General features: G+C 44.9%; 1 protein-coding gene across 1 annotated transcript; it reads right to left on the bottom strand.

The window, feature by feature from the left end:
• gucy1b2 (guanylate cyclase 1, soluble, beta 2) lies at window positions 1–27,045 on the bottom strand. Its single transcript, XM_051943355.1, has 17 exons — window positions 26,855–27,045; window positions 25,626–25,699; window positions 25,422–25,516; window positions 22,863–23,023; window positions 22,587–22,686; window positions 20,001–20,185; window positions 19,740–19,851; window positions 18,888–18,991; window positions 18,646–18,747; window positions 13,572–13,662; window positions 12,913–13,109; window positions 10,211–10,334; window positions 9,458–9,606; window positions 8,886–9,032; window positions 8,422–8,576; window positions 7,400–7,581; window positions 1–3,202 (listed from the first exon to the last, which is right to left on the bottom strand). The coding sequence occupies exons 1-17, from the start codon at window positions 26,855–26,857 to the stop codon at window positions 3,030–3,032; spliced, it is 2,154 nt and encodes a 717-aa protein (XP_051799315.1). The 5' UTR covers window positions 26,858–27,045; the 3' UTR covers window positions 1–3,029.
• Window positions 27,046–27,859: the final 814 nt, after the last annotated feature.

Raw genomic sequence — 27,859 nt, 5'->3', positions numbered from 1 at the left:
TTTCATAAAACACATGATCACACATGGTTAAAAAAGCCAGAATTAGCCAGGAGGCTAGTTTTCATCTGTAGTCCCCTGGCCATGACATAAAAGAGCAGTAAAATACATTTATAAGAGAGAGATGTGTTTATTTAATGAACGCATCATTCTAAGAAGTCATGTTTAAAATTTTAATGCGATCTGAAAACAAAAATGTTGACATTTTAAGTGAAAAAAAACTAGAAATGAGCAGAACGCATGTATTTAGATTTAGTAAGCTAAACTGATGAAGCTATTTAAGAGGTTTTACAGTTGAGATTTTACATCTACACTGAGTAACTGCACAAAGAAGGAGAGACTTTATGACCACATCACATTAAAGGAACAAACCTTGCAAAAAGAAACCAAATCTTAGAGACAAATACCAAAACTGAGTCATCAGATCTCTGATCTGTGTTGTCAGACCATTCTGCTTTACAGAATAGTCTGACAACACGTCATTATCATTCATCCATAGGTGACAAAAAACACTTTATAGTAGTATGTAGTAGTTCTTTCAACCAATCAAAGATGAGGAGAGAACTGACGTTGACACTGACGTTTAATTCAGAATCTGAATCTGAATTAAAATGGATAGAAACCAGTAGGGCTGCCTACTGGACAAACGAAAACTTTAAATGTTCAGCGTGGGAGGTTACTGAAGGGGATTTTAAATGGAAGTGAAGGAGAAAGAAGTGAAGCAGATGACAGGTTTAAACCTTCAGTCCTCTGAGTCAGACTATCAGATCAGGAACAGTTCATCCTAGAGAAACCAACATAAAGATCTATCTATCTATCTATCTATCTGTCTATCTATCTATCTATCTGTCTGTCTGTCTGTCTGTCTGTCTGTCTGTCTATCAGCTCAAACAGTGAATAATATCTCATTAAAGTCCTTCCTCTGGGCTTTCAGTCATCGACGTAAAACTAATCTCAACGACGTCTGACGTTCCTCCTGAATATTGTGCAAGCATTTCCTGGAAGTCATTAAATCCAACACCAGGACTGTTTCATTTAGTTTTTAGTTAAAGCTTCATATCTAATTTTAAATGGTGTGTTTGTGTTACAGTTTGTGTGTTGTGAGTTTAACCCCGTAAAGCCTGAGGCTGTTTTTTCAAACTTCCTCCTATAAAGTTGAGTCAGTATCAGAACAACAACCAGGGGCTCCACGGAGAACAGACACCAGGGACAATTTAGAAACGCAATTAGTCTCCTCATCGTCATCAACAATGAGTCAATAAACAGGGATGTATTAAATCTGTAACTTCACCACATTAGCCTTTCTCTGGTTGTAAGTGAGATGAAAGATCACATTTAAATACAGAAAATCAGAAAATAGTGTTTTCATGGTGTTTGCTGCCAGTTTGTTGTTTTGTTATTCAGATCCACAGCCCTTCACTACTGTATATTATTATCTCAGTACTTTATTAATTACAGATTATATTCAGACAAACACAGCATAAATCTGACTAGTTTCTGTATTTATAAAGCAGGATGAACATGTGTTTGTGTGTGTTTGATCCAACAGCTTACATAAGAACTCTACCTCATCTCTGACACTAACAGTGTGTCATTATGGGCTGGAGTGGACTGATTTTGGATCAGCCATTATCTTCTTACACAACCCACTACAGTGAAGAGAGTCTCGGTGTGTGCTCCTATCTGTGTGTGCACACACTCGCATTACTCATGTGCTTTTATGGCGTTGAAGTCATTTCTAAAAGCAGCCACTAATAAAGCAGAATGCTCTCTGTCAGCAGCTTTACCGTGAAAAGTCTGTTTCACAACAACTATTCTGACTGTGAAATGGAAGAAGCTCTGAAGAAAAGCTGATGTTCAGCAGCTCTCTGTGTAGACTGGAGTTAGTTATATTAAAATAAGACACGTTTAAAGATGATTATCTGAATGTAAGCAGTGGTTTATTTCTGGTGTAGTTCTGCTGTATGTAGTCCAGTCAGCCACATGGGGGTGTAATAACCTAAAGGAATGCAGGTACAGACTCCAGCATGGGTACAGTTATTATAAAGATCAGATGATGGAGAATAGATTACGTTAATTAAGCTCAGTGAATTCACATCAGTTTAGAAACATCCGTGTTTTTATCTCCGTCACAGTAAAATCTGTTTGGCTGCAGCTGGAAAAAGGACAAAGCTCCAGAGATCTGATGGTTTCAGACTGAACCGTGTTTTTTATCGAGACGTTCCAAGTGTGTGGATGCAGACATCATCTTCATTCCGTTCAGACAGCCCTCCCAGTCTGTCCACTGTTACTGAGCTCTGGTGTCGCTGGACTGCAGTCAGAGAGGCTGCATTAGTTTTAATGAAAGGATGGAAGCAGCGTCTGCATGTCCAACAGTCTGAGCTGTTGTTGTTAATCTGATCCCTGACTGCATCAGAGGGACTGCTGGACAAACTCGTTTAACTCTTTATTCATGTTGAGGGTAGATGTTAACATCCTTGTAAAGCTCAAGTAAACTTCTCATCTGCAGAAGTTCTTCTTGTCTTGGCCGTCTGCTCGCCCCACTGAGCTGGACTTACCTGCGTGCCACTGTAAAACTAAGATAAGCTGTTTAGTTTTAACCCTAAAACTAAGATAAACTGTTTAGTTTTAACCCTAAAACTAAGATAAACTGTTTAGTTTTAACCCTAAAACTAAGATAAACTGTTCTCAGATCTGTATCCAACTAATGGGGAGACAGATAGACAGATGGATTATGGGTTGGTGTCATCTCTCTGTGTTTGAGGTTAATTACTCAGAATGATGCAGCTTTGGTAAGTGGACATAATTAAAGGTTATTTTACCTCTTCGGTCTGCACATGTTCCATTTAGTCATCATGTGTTTCTGAATTACAGCTCTGATCTGACAGATGAACCTACAGAGCTGCTGTTTGTGCTGCTAACTGCCTTTAGTTCCATAGTAAACCCTACAGATGTAGTCACATTTAGAACTAAAACTAGTCTGTCTCTTTTCTCTGTGTTGTTGGAGGAGCAGAGTCCTACAGCAGCAGCAGTTAAAGTAAGACACAGAGTTTGCTGTTATTGTGTGTCTGTTTGTTGTAGCTGCTCTCATTGGTGTCGTATGGGGGGGTGATATCCCAGGAAAACGGGGTGATTCCATCTGAGCCAGAGTTGTCCGGGGCGATAGATGAGCCTCTGCACTCAGCATCAGGTTTCAGATCAGGCTCTGAAAGCAAAACACATTGAAGGTTTGATGTTTAATGAACCAAAGTACTGCAGATAAAGTCTGTAGCACAACGAGTTCAGCTTCAGTGCTTCTTCTAAAAACAGATCACTGATGTTAAATAAGGACATCAGAGTTATCAGTTAAGAGCAGCAAAGAGTCACGTAGGTGAACAGAACTTTTTGTTTTTACTCGGCAGAAACAACAAAGGCATCATTTCACTGAGACCATGACCACCGATGTTCCACTGGTTCCCACAGTGGATGTACTGGTTTTCCACAGTGGGTGTACTGGTTCCCACAGTGGGTGTACTGGTTCCCACAGTGGGTGTACTGGTTCCCACAGTGGGTGTACTGGTTCCCACACTGGGTGTACTGGTTCCCACACTGAGTGTACTGGTTCCCACAGTGGGTGTACTGGTTCCCACAGTGGGCGTAATGGTTCCCACAGTGGGTGTACTGGTTCCCACAGTGGGTGTACTGGTTCCCACACTGGGTGTACTGGTTCCCACAGTGGATGTACTGGTTCCCACAGTGGGTGTACTGGTTCCCACAGTGGATGTACTGGTTTTCCACAGTGGGTGTACTGGTTCCCACAGTGGGTGTACTGGTTCCCACAGTGGGCGTAATGGTTCCCACAGTGGGCGTACTGGTTCCCACAGTGGGCGTACTGGTTCCCACAGTGGGCGTACTGGTTCCCACAGTGGATGTACTGGTTCCCACAGTGGATGTACTGGTTTTCCACAGTGGGTGTACTGGTTCCCACAGTGGGTGTACTGGTTACCACAGTGGATGTACTGGTTACCACAGTGGGTGTACTGGTTCCCACAGTGGGTGTACTGGTTACCACAGTGGATGTAATGGTTCCCACAGTGGGTGTACTGGTTCCCACAGTGGGCGTAATGGTTCCCACAGTGGGTGTACTGGTTCCCACAGTGGGTGTACTGGTTACCACAGTGGGTGTACTGGTTCCCACACTGGGTGTACTGGTTCCCACAGTGGGCGTAATGGTTCCCACAGTGGGTGTACTGGTTCCCACAGTGGGTGTACTGGTTCCCACAGTGGGTGTACTGGTTCCCACACTGAGTGTACTGGTTCCCACAGTGGGTGTACTGGTTCCCACAGTGGGTGTACTGGTTCCCACAGTGGGCGTAATGGTTCCCACAGTGGGTGTAATGGTTCCCACAGTGGGTGTACTGGTTCCCACACTGAGTGTACTGGTTCCCACTGTGGGCGTAATGGTTCCCACAGTGGGTGTACTGGTTCCCACACTGAGTGTACTGGTTCCCACAGTGGATGTACTGGTTCCCACAGTGGGTGTACTGGTTCCCACAGTGGGCGTAATGGTTCCCACAGTGGGTGTAATGGTTCCCACAGTGGGCGTAATGGTTCCCACAGTGGGCGTAATGGTTCCCACAGTGGGTGTACTGGTTCCCACACTGAGTGTACTGGTTCCCACAGTGGATGTACTGGTTCCCACAGTGGGTGTACTGGTTCCCACACTGAGTGTACTGGTTCCCACAGTGGGCGTAATGGTTCCCACAGTGGGTGTAATGGTTCCCACAGTGGGCGTAATGGTTCCCACAGTGGGCGTAATGGTTCCCACAGTGGGTGTACTGGTTCCCACACTGAGTGTACTGGTTCCCACAGTGGGTGTACTGGTTCCCACAGTGGGTGTACTGGTTCCCACAGTGGATGTACTGGTTCCCACAGTGGATGTACTGGTTCCCACAGTGGGTGTACTGGTTCCCACACTGAGTGTACTGGTTCCCACAGTGGATGTACTGGTTCCCACAGTGGGTGTAATGGTTCCCACAGTGGGTGTACTGGTTCCCACACTGAGTGTACTGGTTCCCACAGTGGGCGTAATGGTTCCCACAGTGGGTGTAATGGTTCCCACAGTGGGCGTAATGGTTCCCACAGTGGGTGTAATGGTTCCCACAGTGGGTGTAATGGTTCCCACAGTGGGTGTACTGGTTCCCACACTGAGTGTACTGGTTCCCACAGTGGGTGTAATGGTTCCCACAGTGGGTGTACTGGTTCCCACAGTGGATGTACTGGTTCCCACAGTGGGTGTAATGGTTCCCACAGTGGGCGTACTGGTTCCCACAGTGGGTGTAATGGTTCCCACAGTGGGTGTACTGGTTCCCACAGTGGGTGTAATGGTTCCCACAGTGGGTGTACTGGTTCCCACAGTGGGTGTACTGGTTCTCACACTGGGTGTACTGGTTCCCTAGGCTTCCCTGAGGACAGGTTACTCTACCTGCTGTTTCTTTAGTCTACATTTATGACATCGTGTTGTGGACCAGCTAGCACCAACATCCCTGCATAAAGCTGTTAATGAGCCGTTTATGCTGCTGGACCACTGATGCCTGTTGCCATGGTAACACACCAGCATACCTGATTTAGAGAGTTTGAGGAGCTCATCACTGGGAGAGAGGGATAGTTTCAGAGTGAGGAATGAAGCGTTAGTCATGTAAAAAACACAGTGTGTTCTGTGAAAACTGTTGGTTTTATTTGGAATCATTTGATCCTGTTTGAAACTCAGAAAAAAGTGGAACATCTGAGTAATAAAAACTGCAGGTTAATTATCTTTAGGGAACACATCACCAGAGGGAGACATGATGTTTAACAAACAACCCACAAGTTCATCTATGGCCCCGTAGTCCACCCGTATGGAGTTATTTTATTTCCTGGTTGTGACATTTTTCTTGACTACATTCATATTTTGCAGTGTTTTCCCTCCAAACCCTGCCTTCTCTCTGTTAGCCTCTGCTTGGCTGTAGATCTGCATTAGATCTCCTGTTTCTGCAGTAAAACGTCCTGAGCTTCAGGTTGGAACATCTCTTCCTGTTTCAAACTTCTGCTGTAGATCTGTGTGGAACAATCCCCGACCATCAGAATGTCTGATAAGGTGTTGACCAACGAAATCCTCACCGCCTCCTCACTGATACGCTCACTTTGCTTCTTATACATCCCATAATTAGTGTTTAACGGGGTTCAGCAGATCACTGGCAGCATGAGGACCTCAGCTAAGTGTTTTCTGTCTCCAGACTTAATTGGTCGGGTTGTTTGGGAATCCGTTCTTTGTAATTATGATGTGTGATCTGCTGAACCCCGTTAAACACAAACCGCCCATCAGGGAGGCCGTTATAAACCTGCCTGACCTCATTTTCTACTCCAGCGAGGCGATGAGGAGCAGCTATTATGTGGAGCTGTTAGGCTAAAAAGAACAAACACTGGGAGATGTTTTGGAACCAAAAGTCCTACAAGAAAACAAGTGGAGCAGATAGAAGAAGGTCTGGAGGTTAAACTCGAGGAGATCTGGTTTCTGTTGATTTCGGACCTTTTCCAGGAAGATGTGAAAAAGCAAACATCTACCAAAGATCTGAATGTCTGAGTGCAGATAAACAGTCTGAGTAGTTTTTTATGCAAAGCAGAATGAAAAACAAAGAAATCAGGCTCTCAAATAGATTTTCCTGAATAATAAGTGAATAAAAATGTTGTAGAAGTCCAAGAAAAGAAGAAATAAGCTCTCTGTATTCAACAGCATCCCTAACTAAACTGATATAATTGTGTGTTGATCACCCTTTAAGAAAACAGATTGCATCTCTTATTAAATTCTCCATTTCTTTCTTGAAGCAGCATTATAAATATGTAGATTAATGAAGTGAATTAATCATTCCTCATTACATTGTGGGATGAAGGCCACAAAAGATGTTGATAAAAACATGAAATAATAATAACTGGACCCAGAACTATTTCTGCCATCTTCATTAGGAGATAAACCACACACTGCTGTGTAAAGTTATTTCATTATTAAGGAATACCACAGGCTGGTATAAATCAGTATTTATTTCTGGACACACAGAGAGTCCTCTAGAGAATCATAAACTATACGTTTGCTTGTTAAAGCTGATGTTTCTGTGGGATTTTCATTGTGTTCATTGGTCATAATCGTTCATCAGACTATAGAAGTAAGTCACAATTTATCTTCTTCTGTGGGATTCTGTTTATTGTAAGGGAACATATTTATTTTAAAATCAGAGCCGGTTCTGCTGTTGAGATGTGTTTTTTGAGTGGTTGTATTGTAGAAATGCTCAGCCGTCCTGTTCATCCCTGTGCTCAGACGGGGGTTACACCGTGCTGTCCGGGCAGCTTTAACAGTGATTTTTACACTATTATATATTATTTTTGTTACCTTTACTGCTCTGACCATGAAGCTCCTCCCTGTAAAGTCGGTTCCCTCCGTCCTCTATTCCCATGATGCCGTTTTCCGACAGCAGCGGGTTCCCCAGCAGGAAGTAGGTGTTCATCTGGCCTTTCCCCTTCACCTCCACCTGCCCTCGCTCCTCAATGTGGAACCCTGCATCCTTTAGCTCTCTGAACATGGGATCAGGTGGTGAACAGAGAGTTAGGATGACTAGAGAATACCTTCCTTACTTCAGCAGAATGATTTGTACCAGAGCAGCAGCTTCCTGAGCAAACAGAGGGATTTAGTGAGTTTAATGAGCCGCAGCTGAGTCTGAAGCAGGAAATCTCAGTGATCTCCATAACATTATTTACACTAAAGCTGCTCAAAGACAGATGGAGCATCAGTTACACCACATGGCATCACTAAATCTTATCTGCTTTAATTCATGCCCTCCTAATCATTTTTAGGATACCTCATAGATGATCACCACTTAATGCCGGTTAGATTTCTGTTTGAATTTATAGGCAAACATCATGACTGCTGCTTTTTAAGCAGAATTCATTGAATATGGACCACAGACCGATCACAGACTACCTTAATGTCATTTTGGAAACTGAAAACTGTGAATTTTTAGGATGTGGACATTCATCTCAGTGGACTGTGATGCCTGCAGTGGAGCTACAAGGAGCTGGGAGAGTCACTGAAAGTTGAATATGATAAGCAATTAGGTCACATGAACAATAAATAAACTTTGGAATAACTTGGAATAAGCAATACTTTTAAAGAACCCTTTTGCTGGAACATTTGTCTGGATTCATATCACGTCATAAACTCCAGCACCACCAGCTGCAAGGTAAAACCCACAAACCCTAACCCATTCCTGCTCAGCCTTTCACAACAGTTCCTGTTATGGCAAAATCTGTCCATTTCAGATTACTGCTACTAACCTTCATCTACCGTAGATAATAATAATAAGAGAGATTTAAACTAGTACAAACTCAGCAGCTGTCTGGGCTTTAGACACTCACCTGTACGTGGAGGAGCTCAGGTGAATGTGGTCAGGGAGTCCGTGACTCTCCATCCTGGAGGCGGTGTTGACGGTGTCTCCAAACAGGCAGTAGCGAGGCATCTTCTGGCCCACCACCCCGGCTAACACAGGGCCGGTGTGAAGACCAACTCTGATCTGAAACACAGCACGTAGATGTGAGCTAAATGAACACAATAGTGGTCGAAATATTACCAGATTCACCTCAGAGGGTGGACAGAGTCAAATAAAAGTAATACTGGGAAACAGTAGTGGAGGAACCTGACTTCTGATTTTAGATTTCCCGGCAGACTGCTTCCTTTCACTGACTTCCTACTTGTTAACTATAAACTATTACACAGAACACAACCTGGCATCTCCAACCAGAAGCAGCAGTCATGATGTTTGCCTAGTCCTAGAAGATAATCCTTCTCCAGGTCTTATCATCAGTGGTTGGTGAGTCCTGACCTGTATGGGTTTTCCTGTTACGGGGTTGGTGACTTCTCTGGCAGCGATCCTCATCCCCAGAGCGAAGTTGGCCACTCTGTGAGCATGAGTCTCTGTGGGGACTGGAACGCCACCAACCACCATGTAGGCATCACCGATAGTCTCAACCTTTAAACCGTTTACCACGAGGACATTCAGACAGGATTAGACTGAACAATGAAAAATACAAATGTACAAAGATCCTGACCATCTACTATATACAGCATCTGACTGAACTAAACACTGAAGCAGATATGCAAATACACCTGCTGTTCATCTCTAAACCACCATAACTGCTTCAGGTTTCACTAGATCTGATGACAAGTTCATCAAATCTTAAATTCACTTGGATGTGTCACTAATGGATCTGAGATGTTTCAGATTCAAAAAGAACGTTTAATGTAGATCCATATTTAGTAGAAATACCACTGAGCCTCAGGTTTAACTGCTTCACTGGTCAGTCATGATCATTTATAAATCTGAACAGGGTTTTTAGATTGTGAATGTGGAGCTCAGTACAGCAAACCTGTAGTGGAGCTGAGAAATGACAGTACCTTGTAGATGTCATGTATGTTGGTGAGTCTGTCAAACTTGGAGTACATGGAGTTGAGCATGTGAACGATGTGGATGGGCTCACAGGCAGCACAGATGTTAGTGAAGGTCACCACATCACTGAACAAGATAGTGCAGACCTCAAACTCCCCTGGAAAAGACACACTTGAAGTAACTTTCAGTAGACTCTGTTTGGTTTTTGTTCTTGGAGACTTTATCCATCTCATCCCAGAGTCTTTATCAGTTCTGTCTGACTGGTGGGGAGTCTGAGGTCTGTTTTCCACCCCCAGATCACATGACTGTGCCACATTAACCACTCATGAGTGAAAGCTTGTGAAACTATCTAGAATAGATGTCAGGACTGTGTTATGAATGACTGCTGAGGTGTCATAGACTCCGTCAAATCTTACGGACGATTGTTCCAGTTTGGCTTCCTTGAGTTGTTTAGTCTCCCCGACATATATATTCTTGTGTCTCAGAGTGTTGCTGGGCTCTAAAGGATGTGTATTTGAAAGTTTCTCAGACTTGTTTCTGACTTAATGAAGGTCCAGTTAGGAGAGCTACAGGTTTAATGTCTTGGGTCATTGATGGGTAGAAGGGAGGAAGACTCTTGGATGAGAAGTGAAACATCCAGAACCAGAAAGAGACGTTCAGTAGCTTTTAACTGGAGCACAAAGGATTACCATGATGACTGAATCTACACTGTGACAGATCAACAGACACATGCAGACAGCTGGGTTAGTAAACAGACAGACCTGCTTCGACTCGCTTCCCGTCTTTAAGCTGATTAGCGATGTGGCGTGGAAGCATGGCATACAGAAGAGTCTCCGTCTTCTGTTTCTCAGCCTCCAGGTGCTGCGACAAGATCCTCAGTTCTTCCTACACTCATACAGAAGACCTTGGAGTGAACCATCCATCCATCTATACATCCGTCCATCTATCCATACATCTGTCCATCTATACATCCCTCCGTCCATTCGTCCATCCATCCATCATCATCCACCCATCATCCATCCAGTCATCCATCCATCCATCCCTCCATCTATACACAGCTTCTTATACACCAATGCAGACGTGCACTAGCTTCAGAGAATTAGTCTCACTTCTAATCCTTTATCATGTCTTTGTATTTTGAAGATTAATTTTTCACCCAAACTTTTCATTAAAGTTGTTTTATGGGTTATTCTAGTTTGACAAATGACACGCTTTTCCTTATAGTCCCTGCTATGATTAATAAATGTTTGTAGATAACTCATTTTCTTTAAAAATGCTATTCAGACAAGTTATTTTATTTTAGAAGTCAGTTTTTTGCAAATATTTCCTTCTTACTTAAATGTAGTCAGACTTCAGGCTGACATGTAGATTTATCGTTAGAGATGTCTGACTTCCTCTGGGTATGTTTCTCTGGTTGTGTTTTCTTGTATGTATTTGACCTTTTGTGTTGTATAACCACTTTTTTTTTTCCTCTTTCTGCTGTGCTTGGGCTTCATTTTCATTTCAGTTCGGTCAGGGTTAGGGTTAGGCTGCAGCGTATTAATGCATCCACTGCACAAAGCTGTATTTATGAATATTTTATTGGGGAAAATTCTGCAACAAGTGGAACCAATGAGGAGCCTCCAGCAGGGTAAAATGTCAGCACAGTGCCTCCAGAAAAGCTGAGATGTTGTGACTTATTGGTGTTCTGCTGAGTCCATAAGGCTCTGAGGGTGGAACGGACGTAGATTTCATCATCTCTACACGGACACTTCTGCATAATTTATGTCTACGTGGACAGTCCGACTACAGTAAACAGGCAGTAGTGTGAACGCTCATCGTTAAAGTGTTTGTGCTGAAAATGTACATACAGCCTGTACCATATGTATACTCTGTAGACTTCCACAGCCAAGAAGAGCAGTATGAAAACAACGACGCATTTTAGTTCCTGTAGGTGTGCACGTCTGCGTCGGTGTATAATCAGGCTCAATATGGCAGCCATCTGTAGACAGTCAGGTTCAGGATGACCTCTTTGGATGAATGTAGGAGCTGAATAAACAGCAAATGTGGCGTAGATGTCGTGACGTCACCCACATTTATCATTTTGAAGCCTTTAGTTTGAAATTTGGCCATATCATTTTAAACCAGCAGTAATGATCAAGTGTTAGGTTTGTCTGACAGTAGAGACCTGTAAATCACAAGGTAGCCCCGCCTTGAAACATACCCTGCGTTATCCTCTGTTTTACTCCAGATGGGACCTTAATTAAGTAAATGAACATCATGCTATAGTCAAGGAGGCTTAACAGCAGTGGATGAGGGCATAAACTCATCAGGAAAATGTTTATTCAGGTAATAAATCAAGGGAAAAGTCGAGTTACTTTCCAATAGACTGAGCCGGAGCAGTCGCCCCGTGCTGGCTGTTTGACAGAATACAGGTTTATTGGACTTAGAACTACATCTTTTCTATGCAGTGGGTGGTCAATTTCCTGCTTTATTTTAATTGTTGTAATTGTATCCATAGAAAGGCAGCAGCAGTGCACGAGTTAAACTTCACCATGAGAGTCTTTAGTCAGAAGAAGCAGCCTATGATAGAGGTTGATGGAAGTGAAAGTCCTGACAGAACATCTCATGTCTGCTGGCTGCAGGATTTCTACCTGAACACCTTTCCTCTCCTAGCCTAGCCGCGCTAGACAACCCACAGCAACGAATTTAATTCTCTGCCAGGGTGGGTCTAGTTACCCTCCATAAGGCTCGAGGCTGGATTCTCCTAAAACTGGCCGGACCAATCACCATGAAGTGTAGAGTCAGAAGGCGGGCGTTACTAAGTGACGACAGAGGCGTGACGATTCTGACAGAAACAACCGGAAACAATAAACAGTTATCTTTGGACTCGGCTTTGGCCACAGCCCTTAAAGATTTGAAGCTAAAATTCAACTTGAAAGATAAACAAAGGACGGCACTGAAGTGTTTCATTGAGAAGAAAGACGTATTTGGACTTATGCCGACGGGATATGGCAAATCCTTAATATACCAGTTGGCTCCGCTGGTTGGGAAGCTAATGGGACTTAGCCACAATTCGCCGGTGCTCTCGGAACCTCGGAACTACGTCAGCCTAGTCGTTGCGTTGATTGGTTGTATACCTACCCAATTGCTGCAGAGGGATTTGATAGACAGCCTTTTAGCCCGCCTCCCTCCCTGTCGAGCTTCCCTAGACCCTTGTGCCGTCAGAAACATGGGTCTAGCGTGGCTAGGCTATTCCTCTCCCTGACTGTGTGCTGTTTCCACACCACGGTGACACACAAATGCATTAAAATGTGAGTTCCAGGTAAAATAACTCCAAACTAAAGCAGGCTGGTAGAAGGTTTTAGATGTTGGCTTCCTGACAGATTTACTGAACTGACACTCAGCAGGGGGGTGTATAGTATATCTGATATTTTGGTACCAGAATCGATTGGAGATCTAAATAAACTAAAAGCTGCTCTACCTTCTTCCTCTCCAGCTGGTTGGTGAGCTCCATCTCAGCCAGACGTTGCTGGTTGAGAAGAACCAGGTCTCTGGTGACGTCGTGCTGAGCGAGGTCAGCCAGGTGAAGGCCGACATCCTGAAGCTCCTGGAGGCTTCTGAGCTTTGGAGAACAGAGATACAACATACAGCCAAGAGACTCCATCCACAGCATCTGACCTGCAGGTAAATGGAACACGGGCGAGTTAAAAACAGAACTCATTTCAGATCTTTTTCTTGGTTCCTGACCTTCCTCTCCACAGCTTTGCTCATTTTTCTACTTTTATTTAATCACCTACACATAAAGTCAATGAGCTCCTCTGTCACCAAGTGGAAGTTTTGGTTTGATTCAGAAGATATTTTAACAAGTAGCTCTTCAGTTCTGAGGACCTCCTAAGGCTCGACCTCCTCACAGACAGATCCTGCAGGTAATTTGCTCATTCACACAAGTGTTTTTGAAAAATTCCGCAATCATGAGGTTATTTAATTATTTATATTTTGTTATTTTTTTTCTAAACATGACCTCTCTCAAAAAGTGTTTTTACTAAGATAAAGCTGATGTTCTTAGTTCACTTCTTTTCATATTGAGCCTCACAGTGGAGTTCGTGTTTCTGAAAGGTGATGCTGTTCATTAGAACCCACCTCTCAGTTTGAGCGTCTGTCTGTCGCTGGAGCTCTTCAACACAAACTGACTGTTGATGAATTTCCTGATGCTTTCAATGGTCAAAGTCACCTGGAGGACAGGTAGAGGCCATGCAGCAGAGGTTTAGTGTTCCTGACCCATAGCTTTAGGAAGGAGAACCGTCTCAGCTGAAGAATTTTAAAAACTCCACACATGTGATGCCATCTGTGTCACAGTGCAGAATATTTATTTGAATAAACCACAAGCAGGTTATTAAAAGACATTGGTTAGGAACACCAGACCCTTCTCAGGTTTGGACCTGTTGGTTGTGTCCATCTGTAAATCTGCATCACGGCTCATTGTAAAGAAAAAGAATGTCAGAACTACAAAAAATCTGATTGTGAGATTTCTTAAAGATGGAAAAGAAACCAGGAAGGTCAGCTGAGATGGTTCTCCTTCCTAAAATCAGTGAAAGAATCAGGAGGATCCACTAATCAGACCTACAGCGTCCTAAAGAAGACTAAGTGGACATTTATCAGTGGAAATCAAAGATTGTGTGAAGAACAGTGTATAATGCCAACCAATGGATGTCAACCAAAGGAAAAAACAACAACTGTAAAATGAAACCTTTCATTAGAACATGAACAGAAGCCTGGTGATTCACTGGGAGCAGATTTGTCAGTTTGTTGGGACCAAGATAAATGAGTTTGTCTCTGATGGAGTCCAGTTGTTTGGTGTGAACCTGACCAGGACTGAAACAGTGAATGCATGGAGGTGGAGCTGTGACTGGATGGGGCTGTGACTGGATGGGGCCGTGACTGGATGGGGCCGTGACTGGATGGGGCCGTGACTGGATGGGGCCGTGACTGGATGGGGCCGTGACTGGATGAATGGAGCTGTGACTGGATGGAGCCGTGACTGGATGGGGCTGTGACTGGATGGGGCCGTGACTGGATGGGGCCGTGACTGGATGGGGCTGTGACTGGATGGGGCTGTGACTGGATGGAGCTGTGACTGGATGGAGCTGTGACTGGATGGAGCTGTGACTGGATGGGGCTGTGACTGGATGGAGCCGTGACTGGATGAATGGAGCTGTGACTGGATGGAGCCGTGACTGGATGAATGGAGCTGTGACTGGATGGAGCCGTGACTGGATGGGGCTGTGACTGGATGAATGGAGCTGTGACTGGATGGAGCTGTGACTGGATGGAGCTGTGACTGGATGGGGCTGTGACTGGATGGAGCTGTGACTGGATGGAGCTGTGACTGGATGGGGCTGTGACTGGATGGGGCCGTGACTGGATGAATGGAGCTGTGACTGGATGGAGCCGTGACTGGATGGGGCTGTGACTGGATGAATGGAGCTGTGACTGGATGGAGCTGTGACTGGATGGAGCTGTGACTGGATGGGGCTGTGACTGGATGGGGCTGTGACTGGATGGAGCCGTGACTGGATGGGGCTGTGACTGGATGAATGGAGCTGTGACTGGATGGGGCTGTGACTGGATGGAGCCGTGACTGGATGGGGCTGTGACTGGATGGGACTGTGACTGGATGGGACTGTGACTGGATGGGGCCGTGACTGGATGAATGGAGCTGTGACTGGATGGAGCTGTGACTGGATGGAGCTGTGACTGGATGGGGCTGTGACTGGATGGAGCTGTGACTGGATGGAGCTGTGACTGGATGGGGCTGTGACTGGATGGGGCCGTGACTGGATGAATGGAGCTGTGACTGGATGGAGCCGTGACTGGATGGGGCTGTGACTGGATGAATGGAGCTGTGACTGGATGGAGCTGTGACTGGATGGAGCTGTGACTGGATGGAGCTGTGACTGGATGGGGCTGTGACTGGATGGGGCTGTGACTGGATGGAGCCGTGACTGGATGGGGCTGTGACTGGATGGGGCCGTGACTGGATGAATGGAGCTGTGACTGGATGGAGCCGTGACTGGATGGGGCTGTGACTGGATGAATGGAGCTGTGACTGGATGGAGCTGTGACTGGATGGAGCTGTGACTGGATGGGGCTGTGACTGGATGGGGCTGTGACTGGATGGAGCCGTGACTGGATGGGGCTGTGACTGGATGAATGGAGCTGTGACTGGATGGGGCTGTGACTGGATGGAGCCGTGACTGGATGGGGCTGTGACTGGATGGGACTGTGACTGGATGGGACTGTGACTGGATGGGGCCGTGACTGGATGAATGGAGCTGTGACTGGATGGAGCTGTGACTGGATGGAGCTGTGACTGGATGGGGCTGTGACTGGATGGAGCTGTGACTGGATGGAGCTGTGACTGGATGGGGCTGTGACTGGATGGGGCCGTGACTGGATGAATGGAGCTGTGACTGGATGGAGCCGTGACTGGATGGGGCTGTGACTGGATGAATGGAGCTGTGACTGGATGGAGCTGTGACTGGATGGAGCTGTGACTGGATGGGGCTGTGACTGGATGGGGCTGTGACTGGATGGAGCCGTGACTGGATGGGGCTGTGACTGGATGAATGGAGCTGTGACTGGATGGGGCTGTGACTGGATGGGGCCGTGACTGGATGAATGGAGCTGTGACTGGATGGAGCCGTGACTGGATGGGGCTGTGACTGGATGAATGGAGCTGTGACTGGATGGAGCTGTGACTGGATGGAGCTGTGACTGGATGGGGCTGTGACTGGATGGGGCTGTGACTGGATGGAGCCGTGACTGGATGGGGCTGTGACTGGATGAATGGAGCTGTGACTGGATGGGGCTGTGACTGGATGGAGCCGTGACTGGATGGGGCTGTGACTGGATGGGGCTGTGACTGGATGGAGCTGTGACTGGATGGAGCTGTGACTGGATGGGGCCGTGACTGGATGAATGGAGCTGTGACTGGATGGAGCTGTGACTGGATGGGGCTGTGACTGGATGGGGCTGTGACTGGATGGAGCTGTGACTGGATGGGGCCGTGACTGGATGAATGGAGCTGTGACTGGATGGGGCTGTGACTGGATGAATGGAGCTGTGACTGGATGGGGCTGTGACTGGATGGGGCCGTGACTGGATGGGGCCGTGACTGGATGAATGGAGCTGTGACTGGATGGGGCTGTGACTGGATGAATGGAGCTGTGACTGGATGGGGCTGTGACTGGATGGGGCCGTGACTGGATGGGGCCGTGACTGGATGAATGGAGCTGTGACTGGATGGAGCCGTGACTGGATGGGGCTGTGACTGGATGGGGCCGTGACTGGATGGGGCTGTGACTGGATGGAGCTGTGACTGGATGGAGCTGTGACTGGATGGAGCTGTGACTGGATGGGGCTGTGACTGGATGGAGCCGTGACTGGATGAATGGAGCTGTGACTGGATGGAGCCGTGACTGGATGAATGGAGCTGTGACTGGATGGAGCCGTGACTGGATGGGGCTGTGACTGGATGAATGGAGCTGTGACTGGATGGAGCTGTGACTGGATGGAGCTGTGACTGGATGGGGCTGTGACTGGATGGAGCTGTGACTGGATGGAGCTGTGACTGGATGGGGCTGTGACTGGATGGGGCCGTGACTGGATGAATGGAGCTGTGACTGGATGGAGCCGTGACTGGATGGGGCTGTGACTGGATGAATGGAGCTGTGACTGGATGGAGCTGTGACTGGATGGAGCTGTGACTGGATGGGGCTGTGACTGGATGGGGCCGTGACTGGATGAATGGAGCTGTGACTGGATGGAGCCGTGACTGGATGGGGCTGTGACTGGATGAATGGAGCTGTGACTGGATGGAGCTGTGACTGGATGGAGCTGTGACTGGATGGGGCTGTGACTGGATGGGGCTGTGACTGGATGGAGCCGTGACTGGATGGGGCTGTGACTGGATGAATGGAGCTGTGACTGGATGGGGCTGTGACTGGATGGAGCCGTGACTGGATGGGGCTGTGACTGGATGGGGCTGTGACTGGATGGAGCTGTGACTGGATGGAGCTGTGACTGGATGGGGCCGTGACTGGATGAATGGAGCTGTGACTGGATGGGGCTGTGACTGGATGGGGCCGTGACTGGATGAATGGAGCTGTGACTGGATGGGGCTGTGACTGGATGGGGCCGTGACTGGATGAATGGAGCTGTGACTGGATGGGGCTGTGACTGGATGAATGGAGCTGTGACTGGATGGGGCTGTGACTGGATGGAGCTGTGACTGGATGGGGCCGTGACTGGATGAATGGAGCTGTGACTGGATGGGGCTGTGACTGGATGAATGGAGCTGTGACTGGATGGGGCTGTGACTGGATGGAGCTGTGACTGGATGGGGCCGTGACTGGATGAATGGAGCTGTGACTGGATGGGGCTGTGACTGGATGGGGCTGTGACTGGATGGGGCCGTGACTGGATGAATGGAGCTGTGACTGGATGGAGCTGTGACTGGATGGGGCTGTGACTGGATGGGGCTGTGACTGGATGGGGCTGTGACTGGATGGGGCTGTGACTGGATGGGGCTGTGACTGGATGAATGGAGCTGTGACTGGATGGAGCTGTGACTGGATGGGGCTGTGACTGGATGGAGCCGTGACTGGATGGGGCCGCATGAGTATTAAAAGTGTTGGATAGATGACGTTTAGAAATGCTGCAATGAATATCAGTGGATGCACCCAGATACTGGTCTACTGGTGTCCTAGTCTCCCACTGAGTTCACTTCTGTTGTCCTAAAAGACAGGAAGAGGCTCTACACTGAGTTGGAGCTGTGAAGTTGTTCAGAGAATTACATGACAGTCTTCTTTAGTTTCTCCATCTTTTGTGAAGCTACTCACAGCGTCAGGTTGTTTCTATGCATGTTTATGTTGGATCTATTAAGGAACAGGAAATAAGGACAATTCTTCTTTTTGTTTATGCAAAAGTTGCGGGACACTTGGTTAAAGACTCGTTGGTGCTCTCATATCACTAGTACTAAGGTGTGTGTGTATATATATATATATATATATAATATTAGTAAGGTCAAGGTCCTACAGAATACATCTCTTATATATAAACTGCAGTAGCTGTGGTTCTGCTCTACATCACTCCTGCGTTTTCCTCTGCTGGTGTATTTGAATGGATTCTACCTACGTCTGTCTCTATGTCTGACCTGTGGGTGGAGAATGGAGAAGAACTGGTCCAGTTTGGCCCCTGGAGCCTTCAGACCTGGAACAAACTTCTGGATGTTCACTCCTGTCTGCTTTACCTTCAGCTAATAGGATAGATAGAAACTGAGGAAGACATTCAGGTGGCTGGAACACATTAAGAGTTTCCATATTTAAAATGTGCCAGTGAATTAAAAACAACAAACTCCCACATTCTTCTGATCTGCTGAAGGACATAAAGCCTTACATCTGCATCAAAGATGACGTGGAAAGGAAAAGCATTGCAGAAACATCGCTCTTCCATCCACAGTTTTTCTGGGTAGCATGGAGTGAAGGTTCTCTGGAGGATGTCTGAAGTAAATTAAGGACACAGCTGAAAAACATTCTGTGAAATGGTAGTTAAGGAACAGAATGTAGACATCTCCAGCAGTGCTTCCTTTTGGTTGTGTTCCAGCATCTGTTCTCCAGCAGACTTTTTTCCTGGTTTAATTACTGTTCTACACTGCAGTGTTCATCTGAAGAAAAGTCTGATCTTTTTTCTGCTGAAGAAGTGGATGCAGCATGGCCCCAAAAAAGTATTTGGAAAGTTAAACTATCGACAAACTTCCTTGAGGGTTTGTTTAAGAAAATGTGGTAGATGAGATATAGAAGTTAGAGGAAATTGCTAAATTTTATATATTGTATTTATAACACCCACAGTTCCTCTGCTAGAGACTCTGGGAGGTTTAGGATAACTGACCAACGCTTATTACTGTGGAGAAATCAGCAGAAATCAAAAAGACAAACGAAGTGAGGGTCAGCAGGAAGCTTGGTCTTCATTCTCCACAGTGGAGCTCAACTTCAAAAAGTTCTAAAATAGACGAGCCGAACAACATGCAGAGAAAGACAAGAACATGTTCAACCTGCATGGATGTGAAAAATTAGAATGAATTTAAATGAGAAAAAGACTTCCAGTCAGACTGAAGCTACCGTAGATGAACTTCTACCTGCTGATGGAAGGATGTGATCTAATATTATTACCAGCACTCCTGCATGGTTTTAGGTGAAGTTCTGGAACTGTTTCCTGATAAAGCTGATCTTCTTATGTAGAACCTCTGACCTCTCTGTGAGAGAACCACAGCTCTGATCAGCTTCCAGCCTCTCCTTTTCCCCGACAGGGATGAAGTCCTGACTCTCAGTTTCCTGTAGAATTCCTCCTGAGAAAAATCAAACTGGGACAAAAAAACACACACAGACAATAATAATGCAACAAAAAAACAGCAAAACAGACTGTATGAGGGGGTGGTTAAACACCGGTGGAGGAAACAGGATCCAGACTTGTAGAACAGAAACCGTTTGATGGTTTGATTTATGAACTTACTGGACATCCACCGACACCCACTACTGGTCCACTGGTCTTCTCCCGGTCGCTGGTCTTGCTGGTTTGTTTGACAAGAAATACAACGTGCTCCTTCTTCCCAGTGCGCTCATCTTCTTCACACTGGTTCAACACCTCCATGCTCACATTACTGTCGAAGAACTCTCTGGCAACCGCCTCCATGATTCCTGGAAGACGGTAAAACAGACACAAGGAAGTAGTGAGACATCAGTGTGTGGTCAGCTTAAATATGAATATTCAAATAAAAAACAATTAAAGAAGTCATCGAGCAACAATCGTATTCAGTTATTCTGATGAACGTTTCTGAAATTATGCACTTAAAACAACCTTCAAGTGACAGTTAGGGGAAAAATGAAGAGAAAAAATTAAATCTTGTTTTTTCGTCAGCTTTGCTAATGCTAACAGGCTACATATGAGGTTCAAACTGAGGCTACAGTTTGCAGTGTTGTGCTTATTTAGTTGTGGGTTTGGGGTCAGCATACAGTTCATACCAGCAGCTAGTATACCAATGTTCAACGTCATTTAGTAAATGACTCAAAATCACACAGCCTGTCAATACTTCATTATTTCTAAGTTGAACAGATGGGTACTACCTCCTATCAGCAATTATAAACAAAGACTTTAGGACCACTCTGTTGGAAACAAAGGCTCCAAAGTAGTGCAAATAAAATGCATACACGTGCAGTTCCTGAACAAAACTGAGCACGTATACTGCTGGTCAGAAGTTTTAGAACACTACAGTTTTGTTCAGTGAATATCTTGAAATGGTCCAAAGGTAAGCAGTGAACTTCCAGAGGTTAATAAAGGTCCGGTTACCCAGAACTGAACAATAATGAACATTTCAGAGTTACACAAAAAGGCCTTTTTCAGGGAACAGAAATGGGTTAACAACTTAAAGCTGTTCTGCAGTAATGGAGGTAGATGAAGCCTTGAAAGTTGAAGTTATCTTTTCTAGATTCCTTCCAACCCCCTCTGTCTGCAGAAAGTAGAGCTGGAACCCACCGTGGAAGCCTCCAGAACATTATTAGAACAGGAAGTACTACAGAAAGTAGTGTTTTTTAATTGGTCTTTCATTTCAGAGAACAGCGACGTTATCATGCAGAATTTACAGTAAAGACTGGAAACACTGGGGTGTTCTAAAACTTCTGACGTCGTTTGTCAGATGAGACCAAGATAAACGTGTTCAGCTCAGATGGAGTCCAGCAGGTTTGGTGTGAACCTGGCCAGGACCACAGTGAATCAATGAACAGTCCTGACAGTGAAGAGCAGAGGTGGGAGTGTGGTGATGTGGAGCTGAATGTCTGTAAACGGTGTTGGGGAGATTAACTTGATAGATGCAACATGAATGTCTGTAGATACACCAGAGTACTAGTAGACCAAAGACAGCCAGTCTAGATGTTTGGAAAACAGGAGAATTCCAGCATGATGACCTCCAGAATCCAAACGTTTCTCCCTAGAGTTTCTCAGGAGGAACATTAGATCAGAATGTCTTCACTGCATGGACATGTATGACTAAAAGGGTGTCTGAACATCAGGGTCTTCAGTTTGTCTTTTATAATTACTGCTAATCAAATTATACCATTCTGATGAGTCCTCATTATGACCACCCTCCACCTGTCCACCAGGTGTGCTGAGCTGAGGGAGGGAGGGTCATCAGCTGATTGATCCACACCTGGGATCCAGAGGCTCAGCTGATAAAACCTCCCTCATTCTCCATCCAGCTCTCTGACAGAAGCTGCTTTATGACTTCAGTTTGGGACTTTAAGGACGGTTTGGGTTGAGTTTATTTTCGGGTAAAGTCTGTCTGGATGTGGGGACCAGCTTCTAGTCCTGTAGCTCCTGGTTAGATAAACTTAACTTTCCAGGTGTGCATCAGGTGTCTGACCTGTGGTGTTTCCACAGCGTTAAGGAGAAGCTCGGTCTTCCATGCTACTCTGCTTTCACATGTTCCACCAACATCAGTCCCATGAAGGAGTCAAGTGTTCAGACTGAGCAGAATGTTGAACCAGGGTTGGCAGTAGAAGCCTGGGTTAGTTCTACAGTCCTTCTGCTGCACATTTAAGGCTCAGAAAACGTGGTGTCTGATGCCTGTTCCAGAGAAGCTGGGCTGTAAAATAGTGTTTATTAGATCTGAGTAGTCCTCTGGTCTCTGATCTGTCTCTTAAAGTTCTTCTCCAGCAGCAGGAAGGAGATGCTGGGTTGTTCCTTCACCTCCAGGAAGAACTGAGATGAATTCAGCTCAGTGCTTTATGAATACTGTTAGCAGGGTTAGCATGCTAACTCCTCCACCTGTCCACCAGGTGTCTCTGTCTTTTGTGTCCAGAGGTGAGGGAGGCTCATCAGCTGATTGATCCAGAGGCTCAGCTGATAAAACCTCCCTCATTCTCCACCCAGCTCTCTGCTTTATGGCTTCAGTTTGGGTTGATTTAGTTCAAATAAATCCATTTTATTTACCACACAGTCTCCCTGTTTTGTTACAGTTTTTGAGCCCAGCTGTAGTAATATTTACAACTTGTTAGCTGAAGTCCAGACAAAGCTTTAGAAAAAAATCAGTCTGTCAGCTTTTACCAGGTACGATGTAGAACAGGCCCCTCCGGTCAGAGTAGTAGTGAAGCAGCATCTCCCCGTCCTCTGTCGTCTCCACTCGAAAAGACGGTGCATTCATTTCCTTGAAAACAGGAGGTTTGATTCAGATAAAGAATAAAAACGATAAAGAGCTGCTGGTTAAACAGATGGTGGACTGGAGTAGTTTGCTGAGATAAAGAGGGAATATCTGTGTCAAAAATAAAACACTAAAGTGTTTGCTAAAGAAGGATAGTTTATTTCAGGGATGAGGTGTCCTACCTGATAGGACAGAGCCAGGTAACTATGGAGAGCGTCCAGATTTCCAATGAATTCAATGAGATTTCCTCCCAGTGTCCTCAGCATGGTGTCATAACCCGCTTCCTTACAGAAGTTAAAGAAATGTTCTCCAAAAAGCTTCAGAAACACATCAGCAGAGATTCCTACAACATCAGAACATGAATAGAAACGTGTCACGTAATGTTGGATTATAAACACATTAAATCCATATTTAATTATTTCATGTCTGGCCTCGTTGTCCACCTGTCAGCGGTCAGTTATAGATGGTTCCCAGCTTCAGACCACTGGGAAGGTCTTAGAATTCACTCCTGAACAAACAGTTCTTGACAGATATTGTTTTGTTTGTGCAGCTTGTCCCAGACTCCACTAGTTGTCACATAATCAGACCTCCCACTCCACCTGTTTGTCTTCTTACAGCAGCAAATATTCAATTAGCGCTCATTCCCAGCAGTCTGTAGAGTGGAGATAATCAGACCTTAGGGAAGACCTGTACCATGTGGACATCCTCTGGATAAACAATTCCTGTTCTGGTTAAAAGGGACCCAGTGGTTAAAATCTACTGATTTACCTCAGATATGATCAACAAGGCTGGCTAACCCTAACCCATGATTAGCTGTTGTAGAAACCATTTAGGCAGGAATACTACACCGTGATCCTCCAGATATTTCTGCTGCTGTTATACAGAGGAATGAAATTACAGAGAATTTACATTGAACTGCTTTTTTCTTCTCCAAGTATGATGATATGCGAGTTTAAATAGGTTACCTGTAAATCATTTTAGGGACATTTTTGACAACCTTTTCACCAATAAATGAGGTTTATACAAAAAATTGGCAACCATTATATCAATGGTTTTAACCCTAACCTAAATGCAACTGAACAATATTTTCTGTCCTCATAGTCAGAAAACATGGAGCATAAAAGCCATGGTACCATCTATAAATGTCATCTCCACGACGGTTGCACTCATTCAATCCATATTTATCGCACTCCCTCCTCTGTTCTTTACTGTCAGGACCATGAATTCAATGTGGTGGTCCTGGTCAGGTTCTCACCAAACACCTGGACTCCATCTGAGCCCAACAAATCTGTCTTGGTCTAATATGACCTAAGAATGTCCTCCTAACATTCATCACACTTCTTTTTTATTATTTATTTATTTTTAGCAGAGTTTAATTTTACAGTTTTATACTGAAGAACAAGGAATGTGTTTTTTTTTTTTCTTGGATGCCTTCTGCAGAGGATGACTTTATAAGCTGTCAGATTTCCATTTGTAGTTGATGTGTCTGAAGCTCCATCTGCTTTTCAGAGAAAGAAAACACGTGGAGCTCTGATTAGTGCTACTTTGACTCCTTCTAGACCTCCTGATCAGTGGAACTATGACTCCTAGACCTCCTGATTAGTGGAACTATGACTCCTTCTAGACCTCCTGATCAGTGGAACTGACTCCTTCTAGACCTCCTGATTAGTGGAACTATGACTCCTTCTAGACCTCCTGATCAGTGGAACTATGACTCCTTCTAGACCTCCTGATCAGTGGAACTGACTCCTTCTAGACCTCCTGATTAGTGGTACTATGACTCCTTCTAGACCTCCTGATTAGTGGGACTATGACTCCTTCTAGACCTCCTGATCAGTGGAACTGACTCCTTCTAGACCTCCTGATTAGTGGTACTTTGACTCCTTCTAGACCTCCTGATCAGTGGAACTGACTCCTTCTAGACCTCCTGATCAGTGGAACTATGACTCCTTCTAGACCTCCCGATCAGTGGAACTATGACTCCTTCTAGACCTCCTGATCAGTGGAACTGACTCCTTCTAGACCTCCTGATTAGTGGTACTATGACTCCTTCTAGACCTCCTGATCAGTGGAACTGACTCCTTCTAGACCTCCTGATTAGTGGAACTATGACTCCTTCTAGACCTCCTGATCAGTGGAACTGACTCCTTCTAGACCTCCTGATTAGTGGAATTATGACTCCTTCTAGACCTCCTGATCAGTGGAACTATGACTCCTTCTAGACCTCCTGATCAGTGGAACTGACTCCTTCTAGACCTCCTGATTAGTGGTACTATGACTCCTTCTAGACCTCCTGATTAGTGGTACTTTGACTCCTTCTAGACCTCCTGATCAGTGGAACTGACTCCTTCTAGACCTCCTGATCAGTGGAACTATGACTCCTCCTAGACCTCCTGATTAGTGGAACTATGACTCCTTCTAGACCTCCTGATTAGTGGAACTATGACTCCTTCTAGACCTCCTGATTAGTGGAACTATGACTCCTTCTAGACCTCCTGATTAGTGCTGACTCTGAACTGCACTAATCAGGAGGTCTAGAAGGATGGATGCATCCTTTCCATCTTTTAGAAGTCATACCGTGATGTTTTTCTGGTTCCATGTGGAACCCTGATACAGTCTATAGTCTGCAGGACCCATTACTATAGACCCAAACTCAGAGAGTTCTGGTGTTCACAACTCATTTTATAATCCTGTTTCTGCAGTTAGGTTGATTAAAGTCACATCTAGAAACTGGATCTTACCCAGCAGTGAGCAGACCTCCTGCACCAGGCTGATGGTGAGAACATCATCATAGACCGTATACGTCATGAAGGAATCCTGGACTCCTGGCAGAGAACTTCAGAAAAACAATGATCCTGAAGAAATCTTTGTGGTGTTTACACGACTGTAATCCTAATCTTTAACAACAGTTAGTTAATTACAGTTAGACGTGAATAAGAGCAAACCTGAGTTTGTCCCAGATCTCCTCACCAAACCTCTCTCTCACTAGAGACTGGAGGCAGCTGTTGATGAACCCATACTGCAGAAGAACAGACGTTTATCTGTTCAGCCATGTTCTAGTTCAGTTCAACAAGCATTTAACAGCTCAAAGTACATCCATGAGTTTAGATTTACTGACTCTTCTGTTCAGTTTAAACAGTCAAACATTAAATATAAACAGTCATACATAAACTGGCTTCTGGGGTCTGGAAAATGTAAAATACATGATCAACAAAATGAATTGTGTGATTTATGACATTCTAAGTATAAAAGTATTCATTCTCTTAGAATAAACTTCTGTGAGGATATTTAAGCAACGGCGTCTGCATGGAGAATTTACTGGGAGTTTATTTAAAGTTTAGTTTTTAGGACTTTTTGTCAACAGATCTGACTCTTTGAAATGCCAAAGATCTGTTTGTCTAAATGTTTAGATAAATATAGACTAACCCGAACCCTCCCCAAACTGTTGGAGCTGGTGAACGCCCACACTGACAGAATAACACGCGTGTTAAAATTCACTGTTTATCTCCTCTCAGATTTAACTGAAACAGACTGCAGACAGAATCAACAATCAATCCTTAACGGACTGCAGACATCTGAAATACGCCCACAGAGAAGATTTAAAGTCAACTTTCTGACCTTTTACTCGCCTACATTCTGTAGAAGCTGCCGGAAAAACCTGGAGAAAAACATCAGCGTGACGTTCACGAACATTAACAGAGATGGAGAAGCTCACGACTAAAACTACCGGCTTCAACAAATACCGTCGTTATCGGGGAGAACAGAAAAGCTCTCATCTTTGGGACGTAAAATGCTGTAAAATCCTGTGCAGCTTACAGAAACTCCATTTAACAGCTTTTTAATGCACAGAGATGAGATGAAACATGAACTGATAGCTCTAAAACCAGCAGATGTCACTGCTGCTGAGCTTCAGGTCACAGTGAACGTCTCCTTACCAGATGTTTTTCCTCTAACCCAGATGCTTCACAGCACTGATAATCTGACATCCACACCAATAAAAACAGAACTTAAAGTCTCACCTTTAATCCCTGCAGACTGTAAATATTGTTTTTAATATAATTTCTTGGACGTGGAACACGTTTATTTCACCCTTTTAAATTCTTTGTCAGTGTTTAATGCCACATTCCTCGCATATAAAAACCTGATTCTGACTAAAATAAGAAGACCAACTCACCATGTTTGATGTTCTCTCCCTGATGTCTTCAAACGTAATGATGTAAATGTAGAACAGACTTCACACCATCCTGCCTCGCTCTCTCTTTCTGTCTCTTGGGGTGAAGAAAACCCTCAGAGAGGAAAAACTGGAGGAAACCTCAGAGCAGCCGTGATCCTTCCTCCAGGATGGACTTTCAGTTCAGAGCAGATTTACAGTTTAGATGGGGGGGGGGAGGACAAAACTCTGGAAGTTTATTGGATGAATAATATGATAAATGAGGGAAAGAAGTGCATCCCAGGTTGAAAAATGACCAGTTCACCACCATTAAAACAGAGGCTAGCTACAGTAGATGTTTAACAAGCACATGAACACTCAGGACAGATGAACAGAACGCAGAACTTCCTGCAGGATGATCGTTACAAAAGCACCAGAAAGACGCCACTGTGAGGACTGAAACTGAGATGTTTTATCCCCAATTAATGAACGTATGTTTCAGGTAATAGAGCAGGTAAGCTAGCATGTTTCACACATTCTGAAATAGTTTATGTAGGAATCTTCCAAAGAGAGTGATAGTTTCTTCCTTCTGACCCGGTTGGTAATCCGTAAGTTTCTAAACTCACTCCATTTGACTGAACTGAGATCTGTTATAACTGAAGGTGCTGCAGCAGTAAGCTGCAGTCAATTCCAGCCATTTTCAGTACAAAAAATCACTAATATTCTATTTGTCAATAAAAATATGATGAGGAATACAGGGAATATTGGACGCGCATCGCGAGGTGCATTTCCTTGAAAACGACCAATTCGTGGATTTTATACCGACTTCAGGACATGTTTTGGACAAAATAGTTTACTGGCTTGTGTCATCTGATGTAAAAGGTTGGATTATGGCCGTTTTTTGTGGAATATTTTCATCTGTGTGTAATAATGAACCCGGAAATGTGAGTCGCTCTGTGTACGTTAAAGCCGTGTATAGAGAACGGATGGATGAATATTCGTTGTTTGTCGGACAAATGTGTTTTTCTC

Source organism: Acanthochromis polyacanthus, chromosome 22 (assembly GCF_021347895.1).
Source record: "Acanthochromis polyacanthus isolate Apoly-LR-REF ecotype Palm Island chromosome 22, KAUST_Apoly_ChrSc, whole genome shotgun sequence".
In the NCBI taxonomy this organism is placed as follows: Eukaryota; Metazoa; Chordata; class Actinopteri; family Pomacentridae; genus Acanthochromis; species Acanthochromis polyacanthus.
Note: the sequence above shows the minus strand (reverse complement) of the source record. Positions and strands in the feature narration are given on the sequence as shown.

What these genes read in the sequence shown, in the direction of transcription:
- gucy1b2 (XM_051943355.1), bottom strand. An exon ending in TGGGTGTCGGTGGATGTCCA is followed by an intron (nt 19,852 to 20,000) that starts GTAAGTTCATAA and finishes TTTTTGTCCCAG; the next exon opens with TTTGATTTTTCTCAGGAGGA. An exon ending in ACATACATGACATCTACAAG is followed by an intron (nt 9,033 to 9,457) that starts GTACTGTCATTT and finishes AACGGTTTAAAG; the next exon opens with GTTGAGACTATCGGTGATGC.